The sequence below is a fragment of the Callithrix jacchus genome, chromosome 11, assembly GCF_049354715.1.
Source record: "Callithrix jacchus isolate 240 chromosome 11, calJac240_pri, whole genome shotgun sequence".
Lineage (NCBI taxonomy): Eukaryota > Metazoa > Chordata > Mammalia > Primates > Cebidae > Callithrix > Callithrix jacchus.
Genome location: NC_133512.1, coordinates 65713357 through 65734529, shown reverse-complemented (window position 1 = coordinate 65734529; position 21173 = coordinate 65713357). Strand labels below are relative to the sequence as shown.

At 34.1% G+C, this 21173-nt stretch overlaps 1 protein-coding gene across 5 annotated transcripts in view; it reads right to left on the bottom strand.

Moving 5' to 3' along the window:
- SEMA3A (semaphorin 3A) overlaps positions 1-21173 on the bottom strand; it is a 530091-nt gene that overhangs the window by 159439 nt on the left and 349479 nt on the right. For all 5 annotated transcript variants that reach the window (XM_054237353.2, XM_054237350.2, XM_054237351.2 and 2 more), the window contains 2 exons: positions 16541-16698; positions 11394-11456 (listed from right to left, as the gene is read on the bottom strand). In XM_054237353.2, coding sequence (XP_054093328.1) covers positions 11394-11456; positions 16541-16698 — 221 coding nt within the window. The remainder of the gene's footprint in view (positions 1-11393; positions 11457-16540; positions 16699-21173) is intronic.

Here is a 21173-nt window from a genome sequence, read left to right as displayed (position 1 = left end):
GATCTCACGAGGCCTGCCCATAGAGTAGAAGTCTCTTCCAGTTTGCTTTGCCCTTCTCTTTGCCCCACTGGGGAAAGTACAACCTGAATACCCTTTCTGACCAAAGAGAAGCAAAATCTGCCAAGTCAAAATGGTGCCACTAACAGCTGAGTTTTGACTGCTTGGAACTGTAATCCTTTCAGCAAGACTCTCTTTGCCTCAAATAAAAAGTGCTTTTGTGAAAAAAAAAAAAAAATACAAAAAATTAGCTGGGCATGGTGGTGCGTGCCTGTAATCCCAGCTACTCAGGAGGCTGAGGCAGGAGAATTGCCTGAACCCAGGAGGCGGAGGTTGCGGTGAGCTGAAATTGCGCCATTGCACTCCAGCCTGGGTAACAAGAATGACACTCTGTCTCAAATAAATAAATAAATAAATGATAAAGAACTAGCTGCACAGGAGAAGGTGAGCAGTAGGTCGGTCAGCACTACCGTCTGAGCTCCGCCTTCCATCAGATCAGCTGCTGCATTAAATTCTCATAGGAGCTTGTACACTTTTATGAACTGTGCATCCAAGGGATCTAGGTTTAGGTCTCCTTTTGAGAATCTGATTAACATCTGATGATCTGTGGTGGAATAGTTTCATCCCAAAGCCATCCGTCTTTTGGCCCATGAAAAAATTTTCTTCCACGAAACCAGTCCCTGATGCCAAAAGAGTGAGGAATCGCTGCTTTAACATCCATTAGACATGGGTTAAATTTACTCAGGCATTTTCCATTTGCTGTGTGACTTAGAATCTCTGAGCCTCAGGTTCCTCAACTAAAAATGAGATTAATGCATATCCAGTAAATTATTTAGCATGATCACTAGCACTTATTAATTGATAGGTAACTGGTTATCCAATCCTTAAAATAATTAAGCTTCACTATGGTTCAGATATTTCTATGACTGCTTAACTCTCACACTCTTCCACATATTATGCTATTTTTCAAATTATGCTAAGAGCTCCATTATGAATAGTTCATTCTTTCTAAGGATGTAATTAACAGAGCTTAAGCATATATTTGTGTTAAACAGAGCAGATTTAACAAAATTGGCTTTGGATACTACTCTATGCCCATTCCTATTACCAAGGGCAATTACATTTTGTTCAGTAGAATTTCTATGAAATCTTAGTCCTCCAACAGTGAAGACCTATAAATTATAATCACTCTTTTTATCAAAGCAGTAAATATGCCATGATTGTCTCAATACAACAGCAAATACAGCATGCGTTAGTCAATAGTTGTGGTAGAATTATACTATCAACTGAAATAAGCTGGAAATATATTTCCTCAAATTTCCTTTCCTGTAGGTTGGTTAAAATTGGCTATCAAGGAAATCTGCATGAGATATGGGAGGTTCAAATTAAGCTGCAACCATAATACTCCCCAGGTTATTCTGATCTGCTAGCCACCTTGTTAGTGTGGGCAGTACTTGGGCCTCCAAGTCCTCTGGCTTTCACCAAATCTCATTCATTAGTTTCTACAAGACTGAATCCTGATACTTGTACAGCTCCATGACAAAAGGCAACAGTTTCTTCTTTAAGTCACCCAAATCGACCCAAAGAAGGTTAGAGGTAGTAAAAGACAGACTCTGGTCCTAGTTTGTGCTTGTGGGTCTCAATTTGTCCTTGCTCTTCCTACTTCATGTCCAGCTTTTCTTCCATAAACATCAACAACTGTAGCTACCTACAACTTCAGGCCCACTACCTATCTCAGGCAGTAGCCTTCCACAGAATTCTTGATTCAGAATTCTAGCTCTCATGATTACATAAGGTCTAATTTTCATAAAAAGACTCTTTTTTCATATCACTTACACAGGTGGTCTCTGATAAAACCATGATGAAAAGATACATCTTACAGCCATAGAATAGCTCATCATGATACAAAGGGAACATAGATTTGACCTATTTAAGAATACACACATGCTCATTGTATGGACTAGTGACCAAAGTCTTTAGTTAATAATTCTATTTACTTCTAAATATAAATGGTTTCTGCTTTTTAAATGCATGTTAAATTCTATAATCAATAAGTCATATTAATTTTGGTATCATTTCAAGCCTAATACCAAAAAACCTATCTTTTAGCATTGAATACATATCAAATACACATATGCACACATATATGCGTACATAACAGTTAGATTTAACACCATGTATAGCATGGCTAGTAGAGTATATTTTGCAACTAATTTGAAGGTAATAGTGAGAAGCTTCACTGAAGTGAGAAATTTTCTGTCCTTAAAGCCAAAAGCCAAGATTCTCCATTTCTAGAAATAGTGGCCAGTTTTCAGTGCTACTTTGCTACCAACTGGAAAGGCTAAAAGTAAGTAGATGTATATTAAAATTAAATGGTAGAACTTTGGGAAGTTTCATAATGTCCTGTGGACATAAGAAGCTGATGGTTATAATTCTTATACAAATGATTTTTTATTGTTTCTAAATCAAATAAAAGGAAACAGTCAAAAGTTGGTGATGGCATATTTGTCTTGATACATAACGTATCTAAGAAAAATATTTCTAGAGTTCATGTTAAATACAAGATACAAGCAAGACAGTGGACAGCGTACTCTAAGAAATGAGTAGAAATCTACTTATAAAGATTATCAGGCACATACAGAAGAATACTAAACACAAGTATTAGAAACTACATAGCTGGGTGCAGTGGCTCATGCTTGTAATCCCAGAACTTTGGGAGGCTGAGGTGGGTGGATCACAAGGTCAAGAGATCGAGATCATCCTGGTCAACATGGTGAAACCCCATCTCTACTAAAAATACAAAAAATTAGCTGGGCATGGTGGCGTGCACCTGTAATCCCAGCTACTCAGGAGGCTGAGGTAGGAGAATTGCTTGAACCCAGGAGGCGGAGGTTGCGGTGAGCCGAGATTGCGCCATTGCACTCCAGCCTGGGCAACAAGAGCGAAACTCTGTCTCAAATAAAAAAAAGAAAGAAACTACGTAACAGTGGGACTTGGATCAACTTGCTAAATATGCAGTAAGAAGAAGACATTGGCCATAACCTTTTTTTCTGAAGGAACTGCTCAAATCGTGCTAATGAACCTTCCAGAGTATAAAATACTTAGTATATTCTAAAAGTATGTACACTGATACATGGATGAATTATGGTGTCCAGTAAAATCTAAATAATAATCTGTGAACCAATGCCAAATATCTGATTTTCATTTCAGCCACTGAAGGATGCAATTGAAATTTCCAATAAAAAGGAACACAACTCAAAATCCCCATTTTCTATAAATTGATATTATAAAATGTCTCTATTTCAAGTGATAACTTTACTTTTCAAATGAAAAAATTAAAATGCATTTAAATTTTAATCCTGACCCTAAAAGATTTCCAAAATTTAAGTTGATTTGCATGAGACTTGGTTCATGGCAATTCAGACATAATAAATACCAACTTATTTTGCTGTATTAAAACATGTATTAATTCAAAATATGAATACCACCTATTTTCTGAAATACATTTAATAACAAAGTTTTATTTGCCAGGTATCTTTTACCTAATATGCAAAACTTGCTTGTTTAATTACTTGAAATGTGTACATGTAACCAAATATGAGTCGCCTAAATGAGTTAATACATGAAATGTATTTAGATCAATACCAGGTATAAAGCAAGCTCTCCATAAGTGTGGATATTATTATAATACTTCTGAAGGCTAGAGTGAAACTGTAGTTATTTAGTTCAGCGTACCATATATTTACCCACAAACAGATATACACATAAACAGTCACATGCATATGAAAATTTATGCTAATTTCTGTGACATGTAGTAAGATAAGTCTTTTAACTGGCATCCATCAAAAATCAGTTATCTGTACAACTGAAGTGTCATCAAAATTCATGATGAAAATCATATTTAAAAATTGATAAACTGACCATATTCTTTTTTGTAAGATTATCCACAATGTCCATATAAAATTATAATCAATGGGTCTGGAATTTTACCCTACTTGTAATATAACAAGTTAGGCTACCAGGTTCTCATGAATACTAAGAAAAGATTTGTGAATCAGGGTTCAGGGGTAAAGGGCTTTATTACTCACAAAAATAGTACTAGTCAGAGTATTAGAATTTTTGTGCTATTTCCACTGGGCATTGGGAAGAAGGTCAGGTAATACCTGCACATGTGGTGAGATGCATTGTAAGAGAGGAACTCGAGATGAGAGAACCTAAATATTTTATAATAGGTATAGCATGCTGACCTTTAGATGTTGGGGAAGATATTATGCTCATCGTACTGGACAGTGGGCACATCTGCCCTTTGCTCCAGCAGGAGACTTTCTTAGCTTCCCAAGGCCATCTGCAAACCAGCCTTTTACTTCAGAGGAAGATAAAAACAACTTTTTTAAACAGCGTGCAAAAAGGTGTAGTCACTGTCTCTGCTGATAAGATGTGAGAAATGTGAAGACCCATGAAAAATTATATTCCAACAATTATATGTAAGGATTTTAAAATTTAATGTAACTTTATGATTTGATAGCCTCCCAAATTAGAAGGTAATTCTAACTATCCACTTAATACAGTTTTATTATGTCTCAGTGTGCCTAAAATAAAATTTAAAAAATTAAGATTCATGTCAAATTTGACCTTTGAAAAAGTAATGAAATTCAAGGGTTGACATACGTATTTTGGAATGCACTGTAACTTAAGATGCATGTGCAGCTTTAAATTCTCAATTGCATTCACTTGGCAAAAATTAGTGCTATCGTGGTACTGTAATTTGAGCCATGGTAAACATGATAGACATTACAATATATCATATCATTAAGAAGAATAACAACTAAGGACAAATATATAAAAACAAATCCCTCAAGAATTTTAAAAAGTCTCAAAGTTCAGGTACATGTTACTACACTTTGAAATATATCCAAGAATCAGAATATTATGAGAGTCTGCTTTTTTGTTCCTCTCAGATGGTTGAAATTTTGATTTCCAATGATGTTCAAAATATTTCTAACAGTCATACGGTTGCCATTTGGTTTATTGAAATTTAGTGGAAAGAGAGATGGTTTAATAGGATAAACAAAGAAGATTCAGAGAGCTATTGATTCAAAACAGACTCTTTCACCAGCTTAGAATGTATTCAGCTTTCATTTGCAAAACAGGGTCAAGGAAGTTAATCAATCAATAGAAATGTTACTGTGAATAACAAAGGGAATTTTAAGCACTAGAAAAATACCAAAAATGGGAGCAAAGGTAAATAACAGCAGTCAGAATACAGGCATCTCAAGTGCATTTATTTCCTTATTCACGGTCTCTGTCCAATAGTATTATATACTGTATTTTATATATATATATGTGTGTGTGTGTGTGTGTGTGTGTGTGTGTGTTTATATATATATATATATATATAAAACAGCTCTCAACATCAATGGAATTATTCATGAGCATTTCACTACTCTAATGCTAAAAATGCCATAGTGGTTTGAAGGTTTAGAATCTATAATACCAAAAAAAGATATATTAATATGATAATTTGTTTTATATCCTGTACATTCAGTTCTACAAGAGAAAATTAAATTTTGATGAGTATCAGAAATGTCATCACCAACACATACATGCACATGTGTGCACAGGCACACACACTCTATATAGAAAAAAATACATAAATATATAGAAAAGCAATATTAAAATAAGAGTCAGGGTTATCAAATAAAATATGTTTTTTTAAATCTGATGATCTGATATATGAGAGAGAGAGAGCATGAGATTATAACTATGTACCTCAGGCTACAGATTTCCTCTTTAACAACAAAGTCCATTCTTTGTGGAATAGTTGCTTAAATTGCAGCTGCTGATTTAATATTGTGCTTGATGCAAAACTGAGCAGAGAGTAATGATGAGTTATATTATCCCAGCTTCATGAGAGAATGCAGAGAGGTTTCTCTTTTCTGTATGATACCATACTCAGTGACACGGAAACTACGTAGGTTCAATCCAGTGGCATGTCCTGACTTCTGGTTTACTGTGTTGTTATAGCCATAGGAATGAGCTTTTCCTTAACTAGTCTTAAGAATTACCTACTCTAAAGGTGCATAAGATAAGCCAGTGTCTTGACCCTTCTTTTCCTATTGTAGGCTTCTATCTGAATCTGATGCTGCAAAGACAGCAGTTTACCCAGTGTGACTTGTTTAAAGTCACCTCATTTCCAGTGGACTTTTTGAAGACATCAGTAGGAAATGGTAACGAGGCTCTGGAAATCAGCGAGACCAAGTGGGGAGGGTATTTGTTTACTTTACTATAAATGTTCAAGTCAGTTCCTATTTTGGTTACAGTTCTGTCTTGGAGCCCTGCTATCTGCAACAGTCACTCACACCCATTCTTGTGGTTTCAGTATAACAGGAGCCCTTAGAAAGGAATTATTGTCCAGAAGTCACAGCTGACCATTATTTACTCAAGATACAGTACAGAATTTCCATCAAACTGTCCCTGTGTCACTTTGCAAATCAAGTGTCAAAGAAAAAGCCTCTTTCTTCTTAACATTTCTTAATGTTTATTTAAATCATTGTTTAAAATAATAACGCTATTTCTTTTGTTATGTTTATTAAGAAGGGATGTTACAAATCCCAGGTAGCCATCTAATAGCTATTTCTAAAATCACATATCAAGAAAAAAAATGTAAAAATTGCATCTGTAAATTAAAGTCCAAAAATAACCAATGAATGACATGAATCATCTTGAAGTGCATAAAATATGTAAACTGAGATATTACTTAAATGAGGGTAACTGAAATTTAAAATGAATTTTAATACAATTCTAAATGAATACAATATATTTGCATAAAAATGTATGAAAAACAGTATTAAAGGATCAATAAGGGTTATCAGCAAAATAGTGTGAAATATATTTTAATGTTGAGTAGAGCTAGAAGAAAAATATATTTCTCCTTGAAATAAAATAAAAACTTGTGTTTTCCTTTCACTACATAAATGTTAATGGAGAAAATTCAAAATCTTGAATTGATTTAATGCAAATATGAAGAAATACCAAAGCACAAGTATTTTATAATGTTACAATTAATTGATTTTTAAAACATTAGTAAGGCAATATTATCACACCATTGCACTTTTAAAAATAGGTATATCTCAATGCACCTCTGTCATAATGATTTATCTTTTTTCAGAATCTTTATTACAAAGTGCTGTGAAATGATTTGGTGTCATTTTATCAGATTCAGCAAACTCCATGTCTTAGATCCTTTTAATTAAGTTCCATAAAATCTGTAAACATTTTTAGTAAGGGTGGAAAATGCAATGAAGTTGCCTTTCCTGTTGGAAAGTATTCTTGATCAGCCTGGCCAACATGGAGAAACCCCTTCTCTACTAAACATACAAAAATTATCTGGGTGTGCTGGCGGGTGCCTATAATCCTAGCTACTCTGGGGGCTGATGCAGGAGAATCACTTGAACCTGGGAGGCGAAGGTTGCAGTGAGTCAAGATTGCGCCACTGTACTCCAGCCTGGGTGGCAGAGTAAGACTCCATCTCAAAAATAAAAAAGAAAGCATTCTTCTAACACAATTAAGTGATTAAGTTATCCTCCACAGGGCATTGTGGATCATGAGTTTATTGCAACTGCTGAACTAACTGCATCTGGGTTAATGCCAGGATTTCTTAGTTTTTTTGTATTAATAACAGGGAAAGAAAGGGAGAGGGAGATAGAGGAGAAAGTTCCATAAAAGACATGGGAAATGCTTTGCGGTGAATAATTTTGGAAATCACAAACACAAAATAAATCTGCTATCTCGGCCATTGAATGAGTTGATCCAATTATGAAATCAAATATGCCTCACTGGGTGATTCAGTTGTGAAATCAAATAAATCTTCCGTTCTTATTATAATATGCAGATAATTTGTAAGATAACTAGACAAGTTGGTTATTATCTTCAATTTTCAGATCAAATCAAATTCAGAACAATGAAACACTTCAGTGGTCATGAACATTAACGAGCATTGAATTAATTTTATTAACAATGTTTTCACTTAGAAATTGTCCATACTACTCTATTACATATACTAATAACAGCAATAATGACTAATATTATATTTATATTGTTAGTTACTAACATCACAGTTACACAATATTTTGCATGGATTTCTTTTAGCCTTACAGGAGTTCTCTTAGTTAGTTTTCTTTTTCTTCTTTTTTTTTTTTTAACAGAGTCTTGCTCTGTCACCTAGGCTGGAGTGCAGTGGCATGATCACTTCTCAATAAAACCTCCAACTGCCGGGTTCAAGCAGTTCTCCTGCCTCAGTCTCCCTACCAGCTGGGACCAAGGCACGTGCCACCATGCTTGGCTAATTTTTGTAATTTTAGTAAAGATGGGGTTTCACCATGTTGGCCAGGCTGGTCTCGGCCTTCTTTATTTTTGGGTTTTTTTGAGACAGAGTCTCACTCTTTCACCAGGCTGAAGTGCAGTGGCAAGATCTCAAATCACTGTAACCTCCATATCCTGGGTTCAAGTGATTCTCCTGCCTCAGCCTCCTGAGTAGTTGGGATTACAAGCACACACCACCATGCCCAGCTAATTTTTTTTATGTCTTCAGTAGAAACAAGGTTTCACCATGTTGGCCAGGATGGTCTCAATCTCTTGACCTCATGATCCACCCACCTCGGCCTCCCAAAGTGCTGGGATTACTGGCATGAGCCACCTCGCTTGGCTTGGTATAAAACTTCTGACCTCAAGTGATCCATTCACCTCAGCCTCCCAAAGTGTTGGAATTACAGGTGTGGGCTATCATGCCCAACTGAGTTGGTTATCATTATATTTACACTGTTGATGACCTCATTGTGCTTTCTATTTATGCCTTTCCAAAAGTTCAAATTATGCATCAGTTAGGGATACTATAAAATTTGATAGAAGAACACACTTTTTTGGTCCACTATTACATAACCAGAAAAACCTTTGCTGTACTAGAAGATGTAAAGTGACTTTCAATTGACAGACTCTCTACTCACCTAACTCTAGTCAGTCTCCTCTGAACTCTCTTCACAAGAAGGCCCTGAATTTCCGATTTCCATGTTCATTTCTGCTTGGTCCAGTTTTCACAAGAATCCTATTGAGTCAGTTTATAGAAATTCTCCCATCCTTGATGTGTGTGATTAAATTCCTACCCCACTGCCCTACTTCATTGTCAATATCTTATCACCCTCACCTGCCTTTAGTAATAATCCTGTCAAATCAGTTTATCCAGAATTCTCATTACTCTGATGATCCATCTTGGAAATTTTCCACCCACTGACTACCACTCTGCTTCTTAGCTATAAATGTCTACTTATCCTTGTATTCAATCACTTATTACATATTATTCACATATTAAAGCTCAATCACTTACCCCTATTATAAAACTTCATTGTAGCAGTACCTAAGAATAAAGTCTACTTTACCATCTTTAATATGTATCATGAATATTTTAACATAACTATATATTTAATATATAATTTTCAAGGATGAATTTCCTGTGTTTGCTATCATATAGGTATTAAGGACAGGGAATACCTGTGCTTTGTGATCCTTTATCTAATTTCCTTTACCTATGCACAACACTGCAGCTGGATTGGGGCAGTCTCTTCCCAGGAACTCAGATTCCAACTCGAAATCCTTCTAACCATATACCTTACTGTAGGCAGCGCTAACAAATCAATCAAGTTGTCCCTTGAAAATATCTATGTATCTATACACATATCTATAGTTTGATTTATGTCTTTAGGCAACACACTGAATGAATGTATTCTAAATCCTAATACTTTTAAATACAGAAAAAAAACTTTTAAACATATTGCTTTCTGTTTTAGACATCCCCAAATATCAATTAAACATAAAATTGGCTGGGCACAGTGGCTTCGGCCTGTAATCCCAGCTTTGGGAGGCCACGGTGGGTAGATCACGAGGTCAGGAGTTCAAGACCTGCCTGTCCAACATGGGGAAACCCCATTTCCACTAAAAAATACAAAAATTAGCTGGGCATGGTAGCTCATGGCTGTAATCCCAGCTACTTAGAAAACTGAGGTAGCAGAATTGCTTGAACCAGGATCCGGGAGGCGGAGGTTGCAGTGAGCTGAGACTGAGCCACTGCATTCCAGCTTGGGCTACAGAGATATACTCCATCTCAAAACAAACAAACAAACAACCCATAAAATTATATATTTTAAAAATTTGGTAATTCATTAGAATTAATTATTCAAATGATTATAACTACTTTTCATAATCTGTGCAAATACTTGGCTATTCCTCAAACCAGTCACCCACTTAATATTCCTGACAGTTTACCTTAGAAAAAATGGCCTCTATCTTTTTATAATGGTAAAACCATTGCAGGGATTGCTTACTATTCATCTTTTACTCCAGAGTGCCTAGGGAAATTCCTATTACATGGTCCTTTTTCAATCCATATTTATTTAAAGGATGATTACATGGAAGGAAGGGAGGGAGGGAGAAAGAAGGGATGAAAGGAAAGAAAAAATGAAAAAGGAAAAGGAAAGAAATAAAAGAAAAAAATGCGAAGAAGAAAAGATAGGTAATTTAATTATGACTCAGAAATGGAAACATTTCATACGATTTCAAGAATTCAAGAGGAATTCACAGGAAAATCAACCTGTAGAAAGAAGTTGACTTATTGAATATAAGTATGTATGCTACAAGATTACATTTTGTTAGTTTTTGCATATATAAATAACCAAATGGACCATATTTTTGCTTTATTAAGAAATACTATTATTTTTACACACATTCTATACATAAAGCTGCCAGTGTTTCCAAAATTGAATACTATAATTTCATTTCTAAAGAATGATTAAGTTTAAAAGTAAAATGTGGTATTTCATAGAACACTGAACAAAAATAGATGACAGAGTAACAAATGACTTATGTAATTACTACAGGTGGAGCATCCCTAATTCAAAATCCTGAAATCTGCAATCCCCCACAATTCTAAATGTTTTGAGCACTCACATGACCCACAAGTGGAAAATTCCACACCAGACCTCATGTGATGGGTCATAGTCAAAATTCAGAAACACGGCACCATTTTTTCGGTATCTCCGAGGGAAAAATAAAATTACTTTTAGGCTATGGTGGGTATACGTTATATATGAAATATAAATAAATTTTGCTTTTAGACTTTGGTTCCATCCCAAAAATATCTTATTATATATATTCTATTCTATCTAATATATATATTCTATCTAATTAATATATATATTCTATCTAATATATATATATATATTCCAGCTAATATATATATATATATAACTATCTAACCCCTTCCCAACAAAAAAATCAGAAATTTGAAACTCTTTGGTCCCAAGCATTTTGAATGAAGGATACTTAACCTGTAGTAGGTTAATGCTTACCAGGATGTCTTTTCCAGCCCACTTGCATTCATCTCTTCTGGTGTAAGATACTGGCCAGACAATCTAAGGACAGAGAATACACATTGTTTTATGCTGGCTAAGTTGTCTAAGAGATCCAATACCATGTAGTCTTTAGATGACATTAGGGCAACTGAAATAAAGAAAGTTCCATAAAGGCTGTTTCAGGAACCTTTCACTTTAGACCATCCAGTGGTGTCAGTTAATTGATGTGGACATGAGTCATTGATTCTGCATCTGCCCAATAGCCTTTGCTGTATATAAAAGTTGAGCAAGACAGAAACTGATGTAGACAACAGATCTAAGCAGTGCAAGGTGGTAAGAACTGGAACACAGATTGGGAGATGAAGATCATCTTGAGAGGATGTATGAATTTAGTGAAGAGAAGTAGAAACTGGCATAGAATATGGCTCAGATTCTTCTAAATTAGTCTTTATCATGAAATAGTGATTTTGCAATTTTAACATTTGGGTGCCTTGGATACATTTCCCTGAAACAAATCTCAGCATGGCATGTTACAACAAGTAACTGAAAGGATTAAAAAAATATTTAGAATGGAAACTTCTCTTTTTACTCCTCTCTCCTTTTTCTTTTAAAGGGAAAACATTTAAAAGTAATACGGCATATGTTAGAGTAATAAAGGTAGATAGAAGAAGCAAATAGTCCTAAAAGAAAATTACCCTCTCTAATGTAGGCTAAAAGATTAGTTGAGAAACAATTATTTGTGTTTTTATCCTATATTTAATCATCATCCTTCCAAAAAGTCCCATATTGTGTGAATACAGTGACAGTAGCAGATGAGCCATGATGTTAGTGGTGGCTTGGAGGACAGTGGATTCATACCCCCAACGGTATTATTCCACATACTCTCTCATTTGATTTTAATATAAAAATCCCCTGAGCAACTCCAATGACTCCTATCTGCATAGAGGCAGAACTATTTATTTTTTATTCATTTTTCCTTTCTAATAATATTACTAAGAGTTAATTTCAGTGGACAAAAGTCATATATAAAAAACAAATGATGGCACTTAATCATTCATGTCTGCTGGAAAGCTTTTAGTCTAAAATGACTGATTAACATTCATTTGGGAACCTCTAGATAATTCAATATAAATGATCATCAACTTGGGCAAAGGCTGTGATACTCAATCTGGAGAATTACAAAGCAAAAGAAAACACATTTACAAGCAAGGATTTGGCACATATTGAAGTAATGTATTATGGTGACTTGATAAATGCATTTCAGGTCCATATCAAAACTATATACCCCAAAAATTCTTGGATAGGATTTTTGTTTTTGAGACGGAGGGAGTCTCGCTCTTGTCACCCAGGCTGGAGTGTCATCTCAACTCACTGGATAGGTATTCATTTTTAATATTAAATTCTAAATTTGAGTATTCTATTTCACGTGCTTTTCTTTTCACATTTGTCTGCTTATGTAAATTAAAATTATAATTGCCTTGTTCCATGGGCTTTTACAAAGTAGTCATGTAAAAAACATTCAAGATCAGTAAATGTATTTTTCTTACAATTCACTTTATTACTCTGACTGCTGAACTTCTAGAATGATTGCTAGGCAATCCTAGCAGTTGAGTCTTCACACTGGATATGGAAAGGCAAGGGGATCTATTTTTATTTAAAGTTTATAATGGAAGAGGGTAAAATGTAACTTTTCTCTAGGGCATAACAGTCTATATATAACAGTTAAGATTTATTGACTTTCATATTCAGCTTTCCAGCTAAATTGTGCTGAAATAACTAATTGTTAAAACATATTTATGTTTAAAAATACAAGTTACAATATATAAATGTATATATCTTTAAAAAGACAAGTTGTTTTCTCATAGTTTCCTAGCTCTTTTTGCATAATTGTTGAGACAGTATGGACCTTATTTGATGATTATGATTCATTTATCTAAGTGAAATATTTATAAACAATAATTTGTATAATATGCCAAAAATTCTTATACTAAAAGGGTCTTTTAACTTTCCATAGTTCCAGGGTAAATAATAATAATAGCAATTAAAAGGTTTAGAAATCTGCCATGAGTAAAATTAATTTTTATGTAGAAATGTTCTTTTGGAGAGCAATTTAATGAGGATAAGTATAAGCCAGTAGAACAAAAATAAATGTATGTTTAATATTCTTTTACATATCTACTTCCATAAAGAATGATTACTAACATTTTGGTTGAATTTTTTTACTGTTGATTATTGGAATTCTCTTTTTCTTCTTTGCTCAAAAATTTCTCAGTTAACTATCTAAATCTCTTACTCCCATTTTCAAAGTGCTTCATAATCTATTTTGTACTTTTTCTTCCTTATGCCTCTACACTTCTACTCATGGCTGGCCCACTTAAACATGTTATGTAATAAGGATTTAGGCTTTAAAGAGAATGTATCCCTTTATCAAAGCCAAGAATCTTTCCATGGTTCTTCCAAACCTGAAAATGTATTTTTGCCTCTAAGAGGGATTTGCCTAGTATTTACCCATAAGATTACTACTTTATCTTTACTGTTACCTTGTAAGGTCGTCACCAGTTACTTGTAACATACCATAAAGGCCCTGTAGTGTTCATCACAATAAGAGATGCTTAGAAGAAAGCTATTCGAACACTACATATACACAGGTTAAAAGGAATATTAAAACATCCCAAATATAGATAAACAGATGTTTTATTTATTTGTTTATTTTTGAGGTAGGGTCTCACTCTATTGGCCAAGCTGGAGTGCAGTGGTATGATCATGGCTCACTGTAGCCTTGACCTCCAGAGAAATGATTCTCATGCCTCAGCCTCTAGGCTAGCTGGGACTACAGGCATGTGCCACCATGCCCAACTAATTTGTGTATTTTTATTTTTATTTCTAGCAGAGATAAGGTTTCACTATGTTGCCCAAGCTGGTCTCGAACTCCTAGGCTCCAGCAATCTGCAGGCCTTGCTCTCCCAATGTGCTGGGATTACAGGTGTGAGTCACCATACCTGGCTGATAAAAATTCTTAAGTAAATTGGGTTCATTTGTATAAACAATGTGATAGAATTAAAATTAAATAATCTATTTGTAATAGGATGTCTTAAAATTAGAAATATACCTTCTATAATAGTAGAATGATTTCAAACTCAAAGGCAAGAGCTATCACAAGAAGACCATGATTTTGGACAACTCATTTATCTTTTAATTCATTACTTCAAAATAGTTTATTATAAGTGTATTTGGTGAAAGATACTATGATATATTCTGAGTATACAAATGGCTATGGGATTTTTCTCAGCTATAAAATGGTAAATTTTTATTTCATAATTTGATTCTTTCCAGTTTTAGAGATAATTGAATAGTTTAACCATATTCAGAACATATAATCACAGACAAATGTTAAATAAGTTAAATATATCATCTTAGGTAATCTATGCTCATATTATCTATCTATAGATATATACATACATGAATATCACAAAGTTATAAATTGTTATAAATACCTATGATTTTAACTGATAAAATCTAAAATCAATATACCAAATTTTTCTTAGTCAACTTAGGTTTGTTTTTTATATATATATGGAGGTTCACTCTTGTCACCCAGGCTGGAGTGTAATGGCACAATCTCTGCTCACTGCAACCTCTACCTCCTGGGTTCAAGTCATTCTCCTGCCTCACCTCCCAAGTAGCTGAGATTAAAAGTGCCCATCACCACACCCAGCTAACTTTTGCATTTTTAGTAGAGACAGGTTTTCACCATGTTGGCTAGACTGGTCTCAAACTGCTGACCTCAGGTGATCCACCACCCTGGCCTCCTGAAGTACTGGGATTACAGGTGTGAGCCATCACACCTGGCCTGTTCTGCTCTCATTTTATAAAGAATGGCTTTCTTTTGGTAAAATGACAACAAAAATCTGCTTATTTTATGATGTTTTCAAAAGACTAAGATGAACTTGTTTTTATCATTTCAGAAAAACAAATGAATAACCAGATTTTTTAGACAATAGATAACAGGCATTTATTTCTATCATCTGAGGAGGCTTAGAAATCAATTGAGTTGAAAAATAAGAAACAGAAATACCCAAAGTGATTTTTAAAGTTAGCATATCACAATTCTTAAATACATTATAAGGGTATTACCATTTTATATGACTCTATATATAATGAATCAAATTTATGTCATGGTCTGATTTTTAGTGTTCAGGTAATGGAAGAAAAGAAAATGTCTTAGGTTTTTGCGATACTCTATTAAAAAATATGAAACAGCTTTGAAATTTAACCTGTATTTTATGCCAAAAGCTACATTCTGCAACCAGAACAAAAGCATTAAAACATTCTGTCACATCTGGGCTGGGTATGGTGGCTCATGCCTGTAATCCTAGCACTTTGGGAGGTGGAGGAGGGCATATTACCTGAGGTCAGGAGTTCGACCTCAGATTATAATATAGCTTACTAATGAAATAAGCCAGAAATACTAAAAGAATAAAGATAAAACTTATGTCCTGTTGACGCCTACATGACAACATTTTTAAAAATCTGACACTTTCATCTTCTAGATCAAGGTTTGGCAAACCTTTTGTTTAAAAGTTCAGATAGTAAACCGTTTTTCTAGGCTAGATGATACTTTTTGTAACTACTGAATTCTGCTGGTGTAGCACAAAACCAGATACAGACAATATGTAAATGAATGAGAGTGCCAGTGTTCCATTAAAACTTTATTTACAAACACAGGTAGCATGCCAAATTAGGCATGCTGGTAATAGATTTATGAATGCTTCATTTTCTGGAAATATATAGAGACACAAATTTATACCTACATACATATACATAGTACATGAAGTCAATTATGATATATTGCTATGATGGTTCAAGTATTTACTTTAATGTAGGAAAAATAACATAGACATTAAAGGATAAGGTGAGGTTCATATTTCTTATAAGGATTACTACAAATACTGCGGTTTCTGCCTTGATAATTTTTTGATTTGTTGCATCAATTGATTCATTATTGTCATTTTCATTTGGATCAGAAAAGATAAAATATTAGTTAAAACAATTTTCTGCCAGTTATACTTTTAAATAGGTAGAGAAGTCTATATAACTTGAGAGGCTTTAAAATAACTATAGTGCATATATTAGAATACTGATACCTTTTGAAAATCCTTGATATTAACCAGGTTGAATGAAAATATGTGATCCTTTGCTCCAACATACAGTCTACTCCGTTCCTCATCCAAAAGGAAGGTATGATAACTGGAGCTGTTGGCCAAGCCATTGAAAGTGATCACATTGCTGGATTCCAACATTTCTGCAAGGTAACAAAGCAAAACATTGGATATTAATGTGAGGCACTATATGAGCACAGACTATTGATACACGGTAACCTGAGTCTATTGACTGCTGTAGTTATCAATCGGTCCTTATTCCTCAGGATACTAAGAAACATACTGGAACCAAATGTGTGCATTTTATCAAAATGGGAATTACATTCCTATTTGCTGGTATCATCCTTAAGATGGTACAGTCCTAAAGAAAAGAGGAAGAGAAATAGAGAAATAACTTGTCTATACAAACTGATCTGGCAGAATTTATTTGCATGTACTAATGGATTAGAATGATCAATATTGTATATAAATGTATTTAATTTTATAAAAACTTTAAAAAAGTGGTTTCATTTGCTCCAAGCCATTAGATAGAATGACAAACACAGAAGCTAACAGAATGGGAATGTGGTGGAAACACCCAGTTCAACCTGTTAGGTTCCTTGAGGCCTTTTTAATTGAAATATTTTAAAATTTCTTTTGGATCATGAAATTATTCACTGTACCACCTAAATACTTTCAAGCATATTGGAGCTGATATATAGAGAAACTGAGCTGAAGCTTTTATGAAAACATAAATTAATTTTACCATCTGACTTCAATTTTCCATTTGATTTTGCTCTCTAATTTGCTTCTGCTGTGAATAGGCAAATACTAAACATTATACCTATACTTTAGTGACAGGAACATTTTCATATTAAAAATAACATTAAAGTCCACTTCTGTGTTAGGAAGGTAATTGTTGGCTTTTTAAAAATATGTTTTAAAAATGTTTTTCTCAAAATTTTATATATGTATGTGCGTGTGTGTGCATGGGTGCACACACACAGACTCCACCCCCACAGGATAGAGTTGTTGAGGATTCTCCAAAACTGTATTTACTGAATCGGTGCTTTAGATTTTTCAAGTACACATTTAGTAGAAAACTTTCATCAGCATCCACACAGTGTAGAATGCAATGTGCCTTCGACAGGAGAAAGCTGCAAGGTAGACCTGTCCTCTGTTCCAGCTGTTAACATCAGGAAACATGTGATCGATTGCCTTGCTTTACCTATTTGTCCTACTGACCTCTTCATTTTATCATCAAAAAATATAATTTCAACAGAGGATAAAATTCAAACTCTTTAACTTAGCGCTATAGGTCAGGTCACTACCATTTAAGTTTAGACCCTCTCCCAGTATTTCTCATTGTCCTGTATCATGCGGGAAAGCATGCCCTGTATTCATTCACTCCTTGGCCTTTGTTGCTATTTTTTCTGACTCCAACAGCTACAGAATAGATTCACACTTAAAGCTAGTTCAAATGCTACCTCCAAGAAATTCTCAGAGAGTTTCTCATTACATTTTGCTTGAATTACTCTATAACCTGCATCCCACTGTCAATTATTGCAATCTTATCTACCAGAATGAACATTTCCTTAGGAAATATATAATTAGTAGCTCGTCTTAATTCACATGTTTTTTTCATATTACCGAGTCAGTCAACAACATAGAGTGAAATTATCTATCTTTTTATATATTTACCTATCCTATAGACAAATATTGTTAACACTTTGTTAAAAGATACTTTTCTCATTTCTTCATGAGAAATAGTATAATACTGGGCTAGTCTTACTCCTTACCCCACACACCTCTGCAAAAAAAAAAAAGAAACAAGAAAAAGGAGAGGAAGAAAGGAAGAGAAGGAGAGAGGGAGGGAGGCAGGAAGGAAGAAGGGAGGGAGTGAGGGAGGGAGGGAGGGAGGAGGCAAGGAAGGAAGGGAGGGAGGGAGGGAGAGAAAGAGAAATGGATCAAGGGAAAGAGTTATTTATGTGAATCACAGCTAAAATAAATGACAGCTGTTGGTCTTCAGAGAGGAAAGACAGATAACCCACTACATAATATCTGAATAGAAATGGCATTCATTTCACTGGCACCCAAAAGATTACAAATGATCAATGCTACGCTACACAGAATCAATAAAAGACTGAAATTTCAGGCACTCTGAGCTGTGTAAGGACGGAAACAGGGCTGCTGCCAGAGGCAGGGGCTCTATCATTGGATATGTTCAGGTCCTGACTGAATGGTCATTCAAGGAGATCTATTTATTAAATCGTTGCCCTTCACCCATCCTTCCAGTTCTAAGATCTATAATTCTACCTCAATTTCAGAGAGGCCAAACAAGAAAGAAAGAAAGAAAGAAAGAAAGAAAGAGAGAGAGAGAGAGAGAGAGAGAAAGAAGGAAGAAAAAAAGAGCCCACAAACTGAAGGAAAAACAAAAAAAGAGCCACCCAGCCTAAACCAAAAAAAATCACAGAGCGATGTTAAGCAATGAAAGGGTGATGTAGGAGATACAAGAATGATTTTAATTGCAAAGAAACTACAAAAGGGAGTTCTAAGCATCAATTGGAAGAAGTTGTAGGAAAATAAATACTATAACTATAGATTTTGAAGTTATATAGTTGTAAGAAAGAACAAAGGCATCACCACAGGACTTAATTATTAGGTGTGCAAACTAGGAGAAGTTCCTTAAACTCCTGGGGCCCAAGTTTTATAGAAGATGGGAATAATGTATCTTTTAAGAGTTACTGAGGTGAAATTAGATAATGCCTGCGAAAAGCCCAGAACAAGCATTTCCTAGTAAGCACTAAATAAAATATTTCCTGTTTGTATAAGTAGAGGTTAAATATTTGTAGGCTGATATTCTTGACCAGATGTAGCAAATTACAGTCCAGATGGCATAGACTGAAAACAATGTATACATATTGAAAGTATATATACTTTTAAATATACTTTCAATAGATGGAGTAGACTGAAAACTATATATATAGTTTTTTTTTTTTACCTTTCTTACCAAGTTGTTAACATCAGTAACTTTGTGTGATAGAGAGGAAAATAAAAATAGTGGTATGTTCTTTGATTTACATTTATATTAAATGTAATGGCATCTTAAGAACAATAAAGTATTCCTTCTTGTTTTCCAATTTATATATTCTCAATTCTAAATAATAAAAGGAATGCCTTTCTATACCACAGTTCCAAACAATGAAAATATTTCCCTAATCGAAAAATATGTTCCAGGGTGAAGTTTGTAAATTAGTTTAGCCAGAATTATTGGTTCCTATGTACAGACAACTTAGGAAAGTTTTTGATGGTTTATAAATGAAATCATTATGAAAACAAACCAGTTTTAAAATGTTACGTCTCAAAGTTTGATTTTTTAAAAAAGATAATACTTTCCTGGCATAGGAGTTAGCAATTGTTTTCCATTGCTTTCAAATGTGCTTAATTCTGTCTCATTATTCCTTCACTCCAAATTATTTGGATGTTCTTCTCCAACATGGGATTTTATATTGCTTTATAAGTGAGAGAAGAGTCTTAAAAACTCTAATTTCAGTGAACAATTCAAATTCTGGATTGCTTAGGTTATATCCACACTTTCCAGGGTAAGATTAAATAGAAATAGGGTGAAATGCCTGGGTTAAAATCAGACACATTTTTTTCCAAATCTAGTTCTGGGATTCTTCAGCATTCTGTTTTCCTCAGTTAAATGCCTGACTTTGACTTTCCTAGATGTAGAGACATCTGGCTGCATCAGATATTAAATAACATTGAATCTATTCCTTCAGAATTTTAAGTCTTTCTTTTGTTTCAATTATGTATCTTGCAATGACATAAACTCCTTTGGGAACTATAGTAAAATTCAGTAATGTGAGATGTATAGTATTCTTCTATCTTCTTACATCTTGCCTATGCTCATATTCAGTTCAACAACAATTATTATTTTTTAACAAGCTAATTTTCTATAAAATTAATTTGACTATGGTGAATCTAAGTAGGCCAAAGCTTTTAAAGGCATTAATTCTCTTTGAGTGTAATTGTTTTTCTCTGGTTGAGAGGTTACTTCAACTTCTACATGCTGTGTCAAACTATAAGAGAAGTAAATTTGGATTGTAATTAAAGATGCCATTTCAGAACACTCTTTAATAATGTATGTATTCTTAAGTTTGAAAGGTGACTAAAGAAGCGTTCTGTTCATTCCAGATTCACCAAATGATTTACTGTATTTATGAGCTGCTTAATGACAAAATGGAAAACATACTGACTGTAAAACCAGACAGAGACGTGCAGTTTGTGCTCAATAAGTGCTAACTATTGTCAACATTCTTACTATTATATAATATAAGACAATGTAGATGACAAGCTTTAGTGTATAGCTTGCCTGGCAGGAAAACCAACTTACATAATTTCAAGTAGTAGTGTTGATGGTCATAAATAGATTGTACTCTTTTGTGATGTAGTTTCACAAAGTAGAGGAGTCTCAGGAAAATCAAGATCCTTATATATAAAGTTCATTTGATAGATTTACATTCAAGAGTATGTTACAAAAGAACAAATTTTAATTTTTCTATAATGTGCTACCAGTTAATCATGACAGAAAAACCAAAATATTTTATAATGAGTCAATTCTAATTTTTATTTA